This window comes from Ambystoma mexicanum, chromosome 1p (genome assembly GCF_040938575.1).
Source record: "Ambystoma mexicanum isolate Mex_15411 chromosome 1p, UKY_AmexF1_1, whole genome shotgun sequence".
NCBI classification, from domain to species: Eukaryota; Metazoa; Chordata; class Amphibia; order Caudata; family Ambystomatidae; genus Ambystoma; species Ambystoma mexicanum.
This window is the reverse complement of record NC_090921.1, coordinates 172,939,254-172,956,287: the sequence shown is the minus strand read 5'-3', so window position 1 is coordinate 172,956,287 and position 17,034 is coordinate 172,939,254. Positions and strand designations below refer to the sequence as shown.

General features: G+C 46.1%; 1 protein-coding gene across 1 annotated transcript in view; it reads left to right on the top strand.

Annotated features, from left to right (window-relative positions):
* Positions 1–2,850: 2,850 nt before the first annotated feature.
* Positions 2,851–17,034, top strand: part of ZNHIT1 (zinc finger HIT-type containing 1) — a 63,396-nt gene continuing 49,212 nt past the window's right edge. Inside the window, exon 1 of the mRNA XM_069646160.1 lies at positions 2,851–2,931. Within this exon, the coding sequence (XP_069502261.1) occupies positions 2,910–2,931 (22 nt within the window). The 5' untranslated portion in view covers positions 2,851–2,909. The remainder of the gene's footprint in view (positions 2,932–17,034) is intronic.

Here is a 17,034-nt window from a genome sequence, read left to right as displayed (position 1 = left end):
ACCCACATCACCGGCCGAAGTTCGGAGCTTCTTAGGGATGGTCAACTACTGCGGCCGTTTTATTAAGGACTTAGCCTCTCTGTCGGATCCTCTGAGGGCACTCACCAGGAACGACGTAGCCTGGCAGTGGACTGAGAATGAACAACGATCCTTCAAGGCAATCAAAGAAGCCCTGTCAGAGCAGGAAACAATGGCCTATTTCAATCCCAGCTGGGAATCGGAGATTGTGGTCAATGCCAGCCCGGTGGGACTGGGGGCAGTCCTCATGCAGGCAGACGAACTAGGGGTCATGAGGCCCATAGCATATGCCAGCAAAGCCCTCACCGACACAGAGAGGAGATATTCCCAGATAGAAAGGGAGGCCCTCGCCATCCTGTGGGGGTGCAAACACTTCAGAATCTACATCCTCGGCAAACCTGTCGTCGTGATAACGGACCATAAACCCCTGATTCCTATCTTGTCAGGAACATCATCCAAGCCGTCACCCCGCATCGAGAGATGGATGCTATCCCTCATGGAATACGGCGTCAAGCTAGTATACCGCCCAGGTACACACAACCCAGCCGACTATCTTTCTCGTCATCCAGGCACGAGGGATACCCAGAGTCCCGTGGAGATGACTGACACTGGGGACGCCGTACACCTCGTCATTGAATCGGCCCTGCCCGTGGCCTTATCGAGACAGGACATTGAGGACGACTCTAACTCCGACGAGGCGTTCCTGAGGGTGAAAAGGGTGGTGGCCACAGGAGAGTGGCGGGACATCCTTTTGAACAACGCCAGGAGGAACCCGGAGGTGCAAAGGGACCTGCAACTGCTGTGGAAAGCTCGACACGAGCTCTCAGTGTCCACGGACGGTCTGTTACTGCGAGGGCACCACATCGTGATCCCCAGGTCATTGGTCATGAGAGTCCTCCAGTTGGCCCACACAGGGCACCAAGGCATAGCCAAGATGAAGGCACGCCTCAGGCTGAAGGTCTGGTTCCCCGATCTGGAGCACAGGGTGGCCGAGTTTGTGAGGACCTGCATTCCTTGCCAAGCCACGAGGCCATGGAGCGGAGTGACGTACCATGGGGAACGGTGCACGCAGACTTCGGTTCGACCGGAAGGGGCCTATACTTCCTGGTGGTCACGGACCAGTGGTCGAGGTATCCGGAGGTGGAGCTCGTGGAATCCACCGCCAGTGATCACACCATCCTGGCAATGGACAAAATTTTCGCCACCCATGGGTTCCCCTTTGAGATCTGCTCAGACAACGGAGCCCCGTTCCAAGGGCAGCGGTTTGCTAGGTACTGCGAAGAACGAGGCATAAAGCACCGGAAGGTAACCCCGCTGTGGCCAAGGGCCAATGGAGAGGTTGAGCGATTCATGCGGACACTGAACAAGATTTTTCGAATTTCTGTCAATGGAGGGGAGGACCTACGACACAATCTAATTGACTTTCTTCGTGAATACCGGTCCACCCCACATCGATCCACCGGAATCGCACCCGCCGAGGCGCTGTTCAGGCGAATACCCAGAGGGCTGATACCCGAAGCGGGAGACAGGCACCCGGGTGTGATCGATAGCGCACGAAAGAGCAGCGAGAAACGAGAACGAAACAACAAGGCGGAGGCTGCCAGAAAGAGAGATAGCGGTAGGAGACACCGTCCTAGTCCGGAACAGGAAACCGGAAGGAAACCGGAAGGAAAACTCTCGATGACTTACGAAACCCAACCAATGGGAGTCACTCATGTCAAACGGTCAATGGTCACAGCTGCGAATGCGCGGGGGACAGTAACCAGAAACGTATCCTTCTTCAAGCGCATAGGACCGGTGGCAGCGGAAGAGGAAACCAATCCTGACCAAGGACAAGCAGCGGAGGTGCCGCGTGGAGGCGGTGAAACGCCAGAGGACCCCGGGGGACCAGAGAACCCCGAGGGAGGTTCACCCAGATACCCGCGCAGGGAAGGACGTCGTCCACCGCAAAGATTCCAGGATTTCATCATGGACTCAGCGGCATGAGTAACAAGCCCTGTTAAGTACAGTTTGATTTGAGCCACGTTGGCTCCCCTGTTTAATGTGTTTGTTGTTTGGGGGGGAAAAGGAGGGATGTTGTGTACGTAGTACACGAAGTGCGCATGCGCGGCCCGGCAGGCCGGCGCATGCGCGCTGGTTTAATAAAGGCGGTGCCCGGGGAGTTTGCGCCGGAGCACCGGAACACCCAGACGTCTCTGGCGTGCGTTCTTGCGCGCCCGCCCGCGCGCGCTGCTGCTCAGACCCTAGGAGGCCCGCACACCATCACTGGGCTTACCCAGGTCTCAACAGGCACCAGAACCCCTAACAGCTTCCCAGTTCTGGAAATCTTATTACGCAGAATCATACTGCTTTAATCGGAACATAAAACGTGGGCAGCACACACCTTACAGGCTGCCTTTGTTTGCTGGTGCCCTCAACCCACCTTCCTCTTGCATTGTCCAGCAACGCTCTTGCCTTTTAAGTCAGGTTTTCTCAACATTCTCACAGTGCTGCTAACAGTGTACGTTTAGTGCCTAATTTACGCTGAAACACTCTTTGTACATCAGGCTTTAGTGTTTCAGCCCCTGCTGACAGCCTGAAATGTGATAATCTGCAGCAGTTCACCACCTCTAAACATTCTTTTGATGTTATTATAATTTAAACACCCCACGGGTGCCCCTATTTTCCCCAACTGTGAGGCAAGTTGAGGGTTAGAGGGGCATCATAGGGCCACAACACCCTCCTCTAGATTGTTCACCAAATTGAACTATGTAGCCTTTCGAGGGCGTTATGTGGACGGGGCTTGTTTTGTATCCTTTTCTGTCGTGTAGGTGTGCTTGTTGTATTCGCGGAAAGTGTCCCAGCCCCACGCGCATGAGCATTGTGTTTCCGCCAGCAGTAAACAGGGCAGCATGGGAGACAGGAAGAGCTCAGGTGAGAAATGAGGGGGTGGGCAGTAGGGAACCGAGCTGAGGAGCGAAAATATGACACGGATGTGGGAAAGGAACGTGAAAGGGATCGTTGCGGGGCATAGAGCTGTGCTTAGGGAACTGGCGTTTGATGGGCGGCGCGGAGGTGGCTTACTAGTGAAAGGGAGCATTTTTTGGGGAACGGTGCAAGTGTAATAGGAGAGGTACCGTATTTGGAGGGGTGGAGGGAGGCTGCGGCGCATTATGATGCTGTCTGGGTAGAGAGTGGGAATGGCCTGCGCATGACATGTTTGTGCTGAGGGTGGAGGAAGTGGGCTGTAGATGCGGAGGTGGCTCTATGAAAGTGGTTGGATAGGGGTGGTTGTGAGCGCAGAAGAGAGACGCAGTGCAGAACAGGGATCTTAATGTGGATGGAGAGATGCTTTGTATCTGTGATCGAGGTTTGGTGGTGGTGTGATGCATTAGCTTCAGGAATCAGAGCTGGAACCGCTGGAGGGCCCAGGGTGGGTTCTGGTTTATATGTGCTGGGACTATGGGTGCCAACTTTCGATATTTTTTGGCTACGGAGGCAGAATTCCCAGTTCCAGCGAAGCGAGGGAGCCGTACCCAACCTCTGGTGGAAACAACCTAATTTAGAGCCCCTTTTGCCGCACCAATTGGAAAGAAGCCATAGGATTTACAGCTAGCTCTAAACGTATCACATTTCAGCAACTGTTGCCTAACCTGCTGAGCTATCTTTCCTCAGCATTCTCCTTTTACACCTCCACCTACTTCTTTTGCGCCTGCCAAACTGCTTTGGCTTGACCACCCCTCTCGTTCCCCCCTTGACCATGCAATTAAGGCTCAAATGGTCAATTGATTAGGGGCCTGTTTACTGGTTTAGGTCTACTTGATCGAAAATATGTAACCTTTTCCAATTTGACCTACTTTTATGTATTCATTTTTGTTTTGGTTTTTTTTTTTTGGTTGTTTATTTGGTCGAAAATGTGTAAAGACCCCGCTTCCCCCCCACATCAACCTATTCCCTTAACCTCTCGCCATATATTTAATTTCACCAAAAAAAAGAATAATACATTGAAAAGGTCAAATGTTTTTTGATCAAGTATGCCAATAATTTTGTTTGTTTTTATTTCTTTTCATTTTTTTTTAATGTATTTATTTTTTTACTTTGAAGCGAACAGCACTTGCTAATTGCAGGCCAACACTTCACTGAGGGCCCAATTCTCATGTAGGTGTTAAATACAGAAAAGGAAGTTAAAAGGCTTAACCTTTTCGGTACCTAAGACCTATTCTGAAGGTGGCACATTCGTCCGAAGTCGGAAGGAATGCGCCACTTTAGGAATACATGTGGCGGTTGCTAGGATGGGTTGGAAACCAACCTAGCAACCACCGCATTTGTAAACTGGCTTTTTGGAAGCCTGTTCTTGTGGCACTCCTCCAGTTTAACATGTGCGCTAAACTAGCGAACATTTACGGTACCCTTTTGGTGCCGTTAAACTGGAGGAGTGCCACTAGTGTAAATGGAAGTGTCCATACACCCGTGTTGTATATGGACACTTTCATGTACACCAAAGCAAGCAGCTTCAACGTTGCTGCAACGTTGAAGCTGCTTTCTTTGGTGTACATGAGTGTTCATATACACCACAGGGGTGTATATGAACACTTTCCTATACACCACAGTAAGCAGCTTCAACATCCTGCAATGTTGAAGCTGCTCACTTTGGTGTATAGGATCGGCAGCATTTTCGTTAAATAACGATTCCCTCGTTATTTAACGAAAATGCTGAAGAGATTATGCAATCCGCCTGTTTCAATTAGAAACGGGCGGATTACAGCGAAAGCACTGTTGTGCTTGGCGATGACGCCCAGGCCCACTTCAGAATAGCAGTGGTGCCTTGGCGTCACAAAATGGCGCAGTGAATCGTGCTATTTAGCACGTTCACTGCACCATGATGAGAATCGGGCCCTGAGCCTCAGCCCAACCGGAGAGGAGATTGATGCCTCGTTGCGCTGCGTGAGATTTAAAAATACACTGCGTTCTGTCCTTCTTTTTTCTGTTTTCCTTTTTGCTTGCCCCCACACAAACAAATGCAGGATATCCACATGGGCAAAATGACACTCCTTCCCCTGGTGTACGGGACCAACTGCCTCCTCTGCCCCATGTACTCTGCACCTATGGCTGGGACTATAGTTTGCAGGAAACAAGGGCTGCACAGGTGAAATCATTACTTCTTAACAGGGTGAGAAGTGTCGAATAAAAGCTTGGGTGCCAGATGTTGGAGGGTTGCATGACTCTCAGCTGATCCTGATTTAGATGGTGTCATCCTCCTTGGATCTTTACGCTCCCAACATGCCTTTTGCCTTACATAGATTTTTGTGTATTCACTCGCCGGGGAGGAAACATTTTAAAGCACCCAAAAAGGCCTTAATTCTCATCATTGACTTTAATGAGATCACTGTAGCGCACTAGTCTCGTGCGAGCGGTTCCAGCCATGCTCTCGTGAGTCTTCGCACGCACGAGTGCTGAGGCTCCACGGAGCACGAGGAGAGTGAGCGGACCTGTCAGGAGAGTGGTTGCCCATGCCATATGAACACATCCTTCTAGGTTTGGCGGGTTTTATACTTGTAACAACAGTTACAAGTGCATTCAACTGTACATCCTGTAATAGTTTATCCTGTAAGAATAAAACCTTCTCACTGAAATCCTGTGAGAGGCTTGTTCTTGCCAGGCCACAACATAACTGGTATGATATATTTTATTTGTATCGCGCTCATACACATGTTTCAGAGCGCGACAAGGCAAGGGAGGGGAACAGTGGAGAACACAACAACGATCTTACTAGGCCCAGTGACATTGAGAACTTGCAAGTGCAAGGGAAAGGGGAAAAGTGCATGGAAGGGGGGAGAGTGCAGGGCAGACTAGAAACAGATAAATAAAAAGATAATTGAGGCAATAACAGTGGTAGTGCAGCCAGCAAGTGGCAAGTGCTGTGTTTACGGCAGCAGACTGGGTAAGTCTGATAAGTGCAGAAAAAGAAGAAATGGGGGCTGGGGGACTGTATGGGTACAGATACAGACCCCAATGCTAGGGGTGGCCAGGAGGCAGTGCAGGAGGGTGGAAGGGTGGGCAGGAACCTGGGCCCAGGGGACAGAGGGTGGTATGGTGCACAGTGCCAAGAGAACAGATCAGAAGGGGAGCAAAGGCAGAAGCAAAGAGGAGAGTCTTGAGGTGCTTCCGGAACCAGAGATGGTTCTCCTCAAATTTTAGAGTGGCAGGGAGGCTATTCCAGAGGGAGGCCCCAGCTGAGGACAGAGATCTACCCCCTACTCGTTTTTTTTTGGAAAACGACTGACCTTGAGGGAGTTAGAGGAGGGAAGAGCTCGCAAGGGGAGTTTTCTGTGGAGGGATAGCTGAAGATATTTTGGACCCAGGCCCCAGTAAGTCTTGTGGACAATGCAGAGGGTTTTGAATGTAATCCTTACATCCACTGGGAGCCAATGGAGAGATTTCAGAGCTGGAGAGATACGATCCCAGGGCTTGAGGCCAAGGACAAGTCTTGCAGTCCTGTTCTGGATTAGTTGCAGAGGGCGGAGAGTAGAGGCAGGCCGATTTAGAAAGAGGCCGTTACAATAGTCCAACCTAGAGCTATTATTTTATCACGGCTCGACTATGGCAATGCACTGCTGTTAGGGGCTGTCGTGATCTGGGCAAAATCTTCCTCGGGGCCAGCCCTTTGAGAGCAAAAAATACCCAATTCAGCCCAAAATACAGGTTCTATTGTGCTGAGCAGTGATCTCATGCTAGTGACAAATGACATCTTCAAATAAGTTTTAGCATATTTATTCTAAGCAGTGAATTTCATATACATTTGGGATTCAAGTTAGAGAATATTACAAAGCATAAAACTTAGAGAAATGCAAAACATAGAGAAATATAGAGAAGCATAGAGAAACACAGTCTTACGTCCCTTTAATCAGCACTGGGAGACCCTGGGCTCTCATAGGCTAGCTGTAAACAAGCCCCGCTCAGAGAAACAGTGCTGCAGGACGCCGTCAGAGCCAATTCCGGGCACTTGTTTCTGCACGAATCAAGTCCACAGGACGATCTCCCCCCGAGTCATGGGAGCATGGATATTTTATAATCTCGTGCTGTCAGTCACCATGACGCACAGTTCCAGAACTTTCCCTGTGCAAAATATAGGCTGGCTCATGGAAAAAACCCAACTCTCTCTGAGATGCTCCCTGCTCGCTCCTACCCCTCCCTTGGAGCCCTCTCCGCAAAAGCACTGGAATGTCCTTATCAGCGTGTGGGCAAGGCCGTACCAGGCCTTCTCAGGGGAACAGGATTTGTTTACGAAGCCATGCAGGGCTACAGTTAGAAAGGCAGAATATTCAGATGGAAGCAGGGATATATTAACCCCATCTGCAAGCTCTAAAAGGCATGCACTCATAGCTTAGTGTTTATAGCGCTTAAGACTGGTTATCTAAGCGCTATATAGGTGCTATAATGTTCCAAACACTCCAACAATACCTATTAGCTATAGAGCTAGGGCCCTCTCCCTGCCTGTCTATCAACAATGCATAATGTGACCTATTACTCATACTAGGCCTGCATATTCCTTGTAGCTCACTACTGCATAATGGAAGTGCTACAACAGACTACTGTCAGCATTTTTAGCACATACTTTGAATACACTATTGGCTTTCAGCGGCTTTCAGCGGCTAATGCTGTCATCTAAAGCCCTGATTGGCAAGGTTGCAATTTCGTGTATCACTACAGGGGCCTCGTCTAAGGACTTAGTGAGATGTCAGGTGATCCAGAACAGTGTGGTTAGGCTAGTAAAAAATCTGAAGAAGAAAGATCATGTCACCCCTGATAGGATTTCCCTTCATTGGCTAAGAGTAGAGGAACGTATAAAGTTTAAGGCTCTTTCTTTGGTCCACAAGAGCCTCTATGGTAAAGCACCAGAGTATTTGAAAAACAGCCTAGTCCTCTACACACCCAGGAGAAGACTACGATCGGAAGGAAAGTGCCTCCTGGTCGTACCCAATTTCAAGTTGAAATCTGGGTTGGGTAGATATTTTCTGGTACTGGCACCTAAATTGTGGAACACCCTTTCCGATTCACTGAGGTCAGAAGCAAACCACCTTGTATTTAGGAAACGGATGAAGACACTCCTCTTCAGATAAGATCTCTAGCGCTAGTGGCTGTCAGGTCTTCCATGCCAACTGTTTCGCGTCTCTTTATGCCTGCTTTCTTCTCTTCTATGTTGTAATGTTCAAGCGCCCTGATGCCCTCGGGCTACCGGTGCTCTATAAAAATATATACATACATACATACATACATACATACAGAGAACCAGAGCTTTGGAGACAGTGGGCCTCATTACACGGATGGCGGTATTAGCACATGGACCAAGGTGCTGTTAGCACCTTGGTCCATGCCGGTAAAATACCGGCACCGCCTTGGTGGAAAGGGGAATTACCGCCCCATTCCAAGGTTGCAGGGCGGTAATTCCCCCTTCCACCACTGCCCTTCCCCATTCCCAATTTTGCCCCATAGGGCATAATGGGAATGGGGAAGGTGCTAATTACGCCACCGCAATTTTGCGGTGGCGTAATTAACACCAAGGTCCCTTAGCGGGTTGGTTTTTAACGCCTGCAAAAAGCAGGCGTTAAAGCACCAACCCGCTAAGGGACCTCGTAGTAAGGCGGTAATGGTTAACGGTGACCGTTAACCATTACCGCCATCCGTGTAATGAAGCCCAGTGAGCTTCTGGGGGAAGGAGAGGAAAGGCAGAGTACCTCTGAGGAGGTGCAGTAGGATGTTTGACTTTTTAGAGACCTCAGAGATGTGGGCAGAGAAGGAAAGTGTGGAGTCAAAGAGGACCCTGAGGTTCTTAGCCTTGCAGGTGGGGGTAGGAGGAGGGCCAAGGGAGGCTGGCCAGAGAGTGAGGGGAAATGATGGTGAAGGTGTGCCGATGAGAAGGATCTCTGTCTTGCTGGCATTCAGACAAAGATCATTGGCGGCACACCAATCTTGAATGGCAGGAAGGCAATCGGAGATGGGAGAGGAGGTGGCACAGGGCAGCCTGAAAATGAGTTGTCGTCAGCATAGCACTGGAAATTTGAGCAGAAAATGGCAATGCAGTAGGCGAAAATTGCCAGGTATTGGTTAAAAAGCCAGGGTGAGAGGTTAGACCCCTAGGGAACACTATAGGTAGAGAGTAAGATGGATGATAGGAAGGACCCAAGTTGGACCTGGGAGGGTCGATCAGAGAGGAAAGAGGATAGCCCCAGGTTATCATGGAGACTGTTGAGGAGGGTGGTATGGTTCACTGTGTCGAAGAATCACTTATAAGGACAGGATACAACCAATGGCCACACAGAAAGCACTTGAAGAAGCATGCAAGGAGCAAAACCACCCCCAGCATTTCTACAGATGCCAGGTAGGCAGTGATTCCATGACCTCAGTGGGAAGCACTATTTACTACGTATGTGGACGCCTTGGGAGGGGCAGGTTACGCCTCAGGAAGGAAGAACGCCATGCTGCTGAATGGGGTGGGGGTGGAAGTGCAGAGAATATTTTCCACGTTGAAGGCTGAACAAGTTGTGGATGAGAAAGATGTGTGTGTATATATGGAAGCTATCAGGAGGATAGTTAAGTGATTCCCCAACAAGGAAAACACTACTACATGGAATAAGATTTTTACACCAGGAAACAGGAGAATGCATAGCCTGTAGGTGACTACCACACAAGACTGCAAGAAATGGCTGCATTGTATGAGTTTGGGAACAATACAGAAAATATGAAATGCAACATGCTAGTTGTGCACACAAATAGGAAAGTGCAAGACAAGTACTACAGTTAGACAGTCATTCAGAGCAGCACTGGAGACTAAACTCAGACACACAGAAATGTTAGGGAGCTTGCAGAGTGTGGAGGTGCATGCTCTTCAATATCGAGAGAACAGAAAAAGTCCAGTGAATGACGCCAGATAAGAGACAGAGAACCTCTGAGATGCCACGGATGTGAGAGTGCCCGATATCTCGTGAATGTTCAAGCATGCCCGGCCAGAGGCAACAAATGCACCAACTGCAAGAAAATGAGACATTTTGCTTCGTTGTGTCGCTGGCGACAAAGGAAAGTGATGTCCGTAGAAGTAAAGGAAGAAATGGTGGAAAGACGATTGATGGAGCCATAATCATCATAGTGAACAGTATTAAAGCCAGAAGAGAGAAAACTGCGGTTGATGGAAATAAAACCATAGCAATGGCGGATTCTGGGTCATTCGCACCTGCAAAGAAATTGTGGGAAAGCATGAAGTGGAGGTTTGGAAGATGGAACACTGACCCAAGGTATTTGGAGGTGCCACTGTACGTCTGTTGGGATATATTAAGGGAAACCTAGAGTTTTTAAAGGCAGAAATACAGTAACAAGACTATATTTCTCAGAGCGCTGACCAGCAGTGCTTGGTTTGGATGACCAGGTGAAAATGAATATCAAGTTGGATCCCAGTACGGAAGATAAAGTCCTATCCGTAAAGGCAGGAGGAGCATCGCTGTCCAGAGAGGAGTTCCTGAGTTTGTTCTGAGAAGAACTGGGAAGAGTGAAGAACGATGCACTTAACATTCAGTTGAGAGAATGGGCAGTGCCAGTAACACACAGTCGTCCAAGCCACTGCGAGAACTGAATTACAAAACCAGCACCTGAAGATGGCAAGGAAGGGCACGATTAAGATGGGTGAATTGAATTGTCTGAATGATTTAGTCTGGTCTTTCTGATTAGTTTTTTTTTTTTTTAATCAATCTAATGACACTAGGATTTGCACAGACCTGCATACCCTCAATTTGGAGATAGCGGACAGCTACCCGTTAACAAACATTAATGAATTGATTTTGATGATGGAGGCAAGTTCTCCTCCAAATTAAACATGTGTGACACATGGCATAAAATATGTCTACATAAAGAGTCAAGGTTTCTGATCACACCATTTGGCACTTAACGCTAAACTAGTATGCCATTCATCCTATCCACGGCAACTCTGGTGTTTCAGAGGATGATGACCTCTTTGCTGCACAATATAGGACATGTATCCTATTTCCAGGATGATAATTTATGCTGAAGACGAAGAGACCCATGATGTTGTACTAAGAAGCAAAACTGTAGGATGCCGAGTGAAATTGCGATATGAGAAGTGTATGATCAAGGAAAAGTGGGTGGAATACCTGGTGAACAAGATATTGCGAGAAGGCATTAACCCCAAGAAAAATGTACTTCAAGCAACTGTCAAGCACCAGCACTGCCCACCAAAGAAGTACTGAGGTCATTGTTAGGCCTGGCGGAGTAATTCGCAACATTTTTACCAAGATTCTCAGAAATGACAGTGCCCATGAGAGAACTACTGAAGACTGGGGTGGAGAATTCTTGGAACACAGATCAGAAGGCTGCATTTGAAGAAGTTAAAAAAGGATGGTGAAAGCCACGTGCTTACCACCATTCAACTCGATGTGGAAGACCTATCACCACAGATGCTCGAGCCCATAGACGTTCACGACTCTTACACAGAATAGAGGTGCAATTGAGTATGCTGTAGCGTTTGTGTCTAAAGCACTGTCCAAGAGCGAGTAAAGCTACTCAGCAGTAGAGGAGATGTGCGCATGGGCGGTGGAATACTTCTGCATGGGCAGCAGAGTACTTCAGGTCTTGTTTGGGGAACCACGTTTCATCTGGTTACAGATCACAACCACTTGGTGCACATGCTGGGGGTGAGGGGGGCACAAATGCATCCACGCCACTGCAAGCATGCATAGCAGCCAAACTACAGGAATACACATATGAAATAATGCACATTCACAGATGGAAAAAATCTCTGGCTGATTGCATGGCACGCCTGCCTGAACAAAACGATAAAGATAACATGTTGTTACAAGACGAGTGGATAGTGACATCAGTTAGTGATTTAAGGAGCAAGGAGTTCATGGAAATGAGTGTGCAAAAGCATTAGAGGAAACGGCCAACGATGTATCGGTGCCGAAGATGTTAAGATGGGTCCAGAATGGATCGCTGGTCGAAAAGGCAATTCAGAAGGCCTGTGACCAAATTGGAACGTAGCAGATGAGGTGCATGAAGAGAACGACATGCTATTCAGTGTTGACTGAGTGATACCCTCAATGGCGCTAAGAAAAATCATACTACACAGGGAAGCAACATGACGAGATGCAGGATAAGGGAATCCTGCTAGTGGCGCTGCATGGCCCAAGGTATAAATAACATGACAGAAAGATGTAATTAGTGTTTAAACAGTGACGAAAGACTGCAAGTGAGGCGGCATCTCTTTCCACCAGAGATACTGCGGGGAATGGCAGAAGTTGAGGTTGGATTTCATAGGCCCCTTGGAAGCCATGATGTCTGAACATAAGTACAGAATGACAGTGGTAGACGCCCTCAAGTCACTATTCCAAAGACAAAGAGAAGGGCTACCTAAAGAGTTAGTCACTGATAAGAGTCCAATTGACGTCAACTGAGATTACCAAATGTATGCATGAAAATAACCTAAAACAGATTGAGGCAGCCTTGTATCATTGTCAAGCCAATTGGCTAGTGGAAATAACATCTATTTATAAAAACAAGCCATTCAGCTAGCATTACATTGGGTATGGACCTGCACAAGACGGTGATAGAGGCAGTGGAGGCTCACAGACTCCCTCCAAATGGAACGACCATGGTGTTGCCCTTCCACGTCTGAGAGACGGCAGAAATGCATCTACATCAGTGCCCCACTAGCTGTCCAGTCAGGAAGGATGACATGATGGATATGGAAGAGGTGGTGTGGAGGATCAAGAAAAAAAGTACTTCATGAAGTGTCATGACAAACGCAGGGTGGTTCATAGGACTGAGGCAGAAGAGGAAGGTCTAGTGAAGATCAGGCTACCTCACAAGTAAAAGGTAACTACAGCAAACCCATCAAGGTTATGAGGAGAGGCACAATTCATGTGTGCACCCAAAATGGCAAAATGTGGAATTTATACAGAGTAGTAGTGCTTGCAAAAAGTGCCATGGATAAAAGTAGTTCACTGCCTCGCAGTCAAGCCAGCAAAGGAAGAAGGTCACCAGTGGAGAGAGAAGAGCGCAACGAAAGGCTGGTCTGCGAACCAAAGACCAGCAACGTCGAGTGGAGGGTCTCTGGGAAGAAAGGGTGGAGCCACGTGACCTGAATAGCACAGGAAGCAGTGAAAGGTGTCATGAATAACACGCATCCAATCAAGTGAGTGATGGTGGCTGTCCGCAGTGGGTGAGAAGAAAACCCATGAAGTATGATGATTTTGTAATGGAGTGAGGACCTCCCATTTCTCAAGAAAAGGAGGTATGTGTTGCACTTGTCCCGTGAGAGCCGCTATGGCCGTGTTCTTGTGACACTTCGTCCGCACAAGTACTGAAGCTCCGCAGAGAAAGAGAAGAGCGAGCCGACCTGTAAGCAGAGCGGTTGTACCCGCAGCACTCCTTCTGCAGGATGAATCCTCATTGACTTGGCAAACTTTATAATTGTAACTGCAGACTTTATATAATAGGACTGTGCATTCAACTGTCCAGTCTATACATAGTTATATACTGTAAGAATAAAAGCTTCTTACTGAAATCCTGTGAGAGGCTCCTTTGTGTCGGGCCACAACAATCACCGTCACCAACTTTGGAGTGATTACGATTAATGGAGGTTGCATGTGGTGTAGTAGGGACTGAATCCCAGGGGAGTCCAAGAAGGTGGACCTAAAGTCGGGAATTACCCCATCAGCTTTTTCGAATGTCCCAGGACTCATTATTGATCTGTTTGACCGTGCCAGCTGTAAGGGTTCAGAAGAAGGACACTTGACACACAGGTGGCATGGTAATATAGTAAAGTTTTATTTAGTCAGGAAAATAAAGAGAGAACCTAACTTTCTCTATTTCTAAGAAGGGGTTCCCTGCCTCAACTAAAATAATAAGGGTTTCGTCGGAATGTCAGTGTAGATCAGTAGTCCACCGTCCTTTGTCAAAAACCCTACTTCTGTCCCTTACACTTAATACTAAAAGTATATAAGGTAGGCCTTCTTGGTCCAGACTGACTCCCTTCTTCTGGACTGGGGATAAAGGTTTTGTTTCGAGTTGCTGATTTTCTCCCAGGGAAATGGCTCCCATTCTTGGTTCAGATTTGGCTTCCAATTAAAAAGGCAAAGGTTCAAGCACTCCTCTTTGGCAGTCTGTATCAGAAAGTCTTTACAGTTTTGATAACTAGGAGAATGGCTCCCTTCTCCTAGTATCTTGATTCAGCAGTTCAACACAAGCAGGGAAATGATTTGCTTCCCCGGCCTTGGCTACCAGGAGAATGATTAGCAGCCTAGGTCCCTTCTTCTGGTCTCTTGACTTCCCAGTTGAACACAACTAGGGGGGATGACTCTTTTTCTTTGGTCTTTCTTGGTTACCAGGAGCAGACCTTCCTTCTCTTGGTATCTCAGTTTCAGGGTTTAACAACGCTGGAATGGTGTCTTGCTTCTCCTGTCCTTTCTTTCACTTGTTTTACCACAGTTTCTCTTATACCTGGATTCGCAGTTCAACAACATCAGGGGGTTTGACTCCCTTCCCCTGACTTTTCTTATGCTTTTAGGCTTCTCAGCAGTGCAGTTCATGCTTTGGTGGGGTACTCGACCCAGCAACCCCTCCCACCCACCGTGGCCCACTTGGTTTACTCTCCTTCCAAGTACTACCACGAGGAAAATGACTTGTGTTGTCTTCTTGATAGGTGCCCTTATGGTTTGGGGGCCTGATCTGTGCCCCTATAGTGTAACCAGTTCTTTTTAATTACAAGAGGCACACACATTAAAAGTACATTTTCAAATATTTACATTCGAAACTGTTATGCACACTCAGTTTTGTGCTTATTTCAGACACCCTTTTTTTCAAATATAATTTTAGGTTTAGTTAACCGGCCTTTTTTTAAAAACTTTGTTTATTTTTTTTTTTAATTATTTTTTTTTACTCTTACCTAGGTACAATTATTGGAAACTCTCTAGATTAAGCATCATGATGAACCACTGAGAATCAAGTGGGGGAAAAATGTGTCGAGGTTCTTCCAAATTACAATTGTTTTTTTTTTCAAAAACTAGAATAAATTAAGGAACTACAACAAAGACATTTTTTCAAATTCATGTTTTCCTAAAAAAGTGATGAAACATTGAATTGAACAATTTAATAAAATGCAACACTTTGAACAAACCTATGATCTTGTAAGCAATTTTGTTGGCGCAAACTGGACAATCCGTTTTTTTTTAAATATTTTTTTTAAAAATATTAGGCAGTTAGTAGAATATTTGGATATCCTATTTGCAGACAATACAACTTACTAACCAAATAACATTATAAGGACTCGCCATCGGTTGACTTAAGACTGCAGTTTTCCCTATGAACTAGTGAACTACACTCAACTGAGGCTGAATTCCGCCACCAAAGAACTAACTATTCAATCAAACTAAATACTAGCTCAACGCTAATCAAAACAGGAATCTAATTATGGATGAGAATTTTCAATCCAGAGTTGCAGGTGCAGGACATTTTATTTTTGGGCCTTGGTAAATCCACCTCAACAGCACGTACATCCACTAATGTCTAAATCAAAAAACTCTTTGAGCAATTGGAAACACTGTCCAAAAAAGAGCTATCCAAATGGTGGAAGATCAAAACTTTAAAAAATGTATTTTGATGTAGGAAGAATCCCAAGAGGCCTCAGAATTTGTATTTTCCCATCCTTTGAAGAGGATGACTTAGAAACTTTGAATGAAATGGAACGACTCTTCGTCAACACTTCAAAAGAGATGATAACCAAAGTAATAAACCAATCAGAGAAGATCTATGATAAAACCTTTTAATGAAATCAAAATGATTAAAGATAAAATGGAACAACTAAATCTGCCGTAATTAATATGTAAAAATTACTAAATTTTGGATGATTATCTTGCTTACTTTACCAAAGAATTCAAATTAAAAAACAGGACTACTTGCAGAGGATGAACATCACTATATGAAAAATAAATTCCAATAATGACAACGATCTACTTTATTCCAAAAATTCATAAGAAATGTCAATCCTTCCGACCACATAGACCTATAATCAACGGTATAGGCTCACTCACAGAAAAAATCTCTGTGTACATAGATCTGCATTTACGACCATTAGCGTCAGGCCTAGTCTCATACATTAAAGACATGAAACACGTAATAAAACAGTTGGAACTCATCTCCTGGGAATCCAACTACAGACTACTCACTCTGGATGTTACATCTTTATATACAGGCATTCTACATGACAAAGGTATTGAAACAAATAACATTTTTTGAAATCCAGTTCTATTTCTTACTCCTAAAACCAAATGTTACTTGAGATGCTTGATTTCACTCTCAATAATAATATTTTCTGCTTCAACAACCAAATCTATCACCAGCAACCAGGCACAGCTATGGTAGTCAAATTTTCCCCAGCCTATGCAAATCCTTTCATGGGACATTTTAAGACAGAATACGCATGGCAACACCCAGCATTTACAACTAACAATCAAATAGCCTATTGGGGGTGTGACAATATTCTTAGCATCTGGGATGTAGATAAACCATCACTTTTACAATATGTCAACTATCTCAAATATAATTTTCAGCTGACAGTGAATGAGAGTACCTCAAGGCTAAGTTTCCTCGACCTAGAACTCTATGTAGACAAGAAGACCATACAGACAGCCCTATACACCAAACCCACAGCGGCTAATGGTGTACTTCTTGCCAACAGCAACCACCCAAACTACACATATAAACATTTCCTTTGTCGAATTTTCAAGAATTAAAAGGAATTGTAAACGGAATGAAGAATTCCTCAAACACGCAGAAGCAATGATCGATACATTCTCAGAAAGAGGCTATGATAAGAAAAAAACCTGAAAAAAGCAGTTGACAAAACCAAACAAAGGTCAAGAATGGACCTACTTTCTACCAAATCTCAAGAACACCCAGATGAAACAGTTGCAAAAGTGAGATTTATCATAGCCTAAAGCTCAAATGCATGCCAAGTGAAAAAACCTCTTAAAA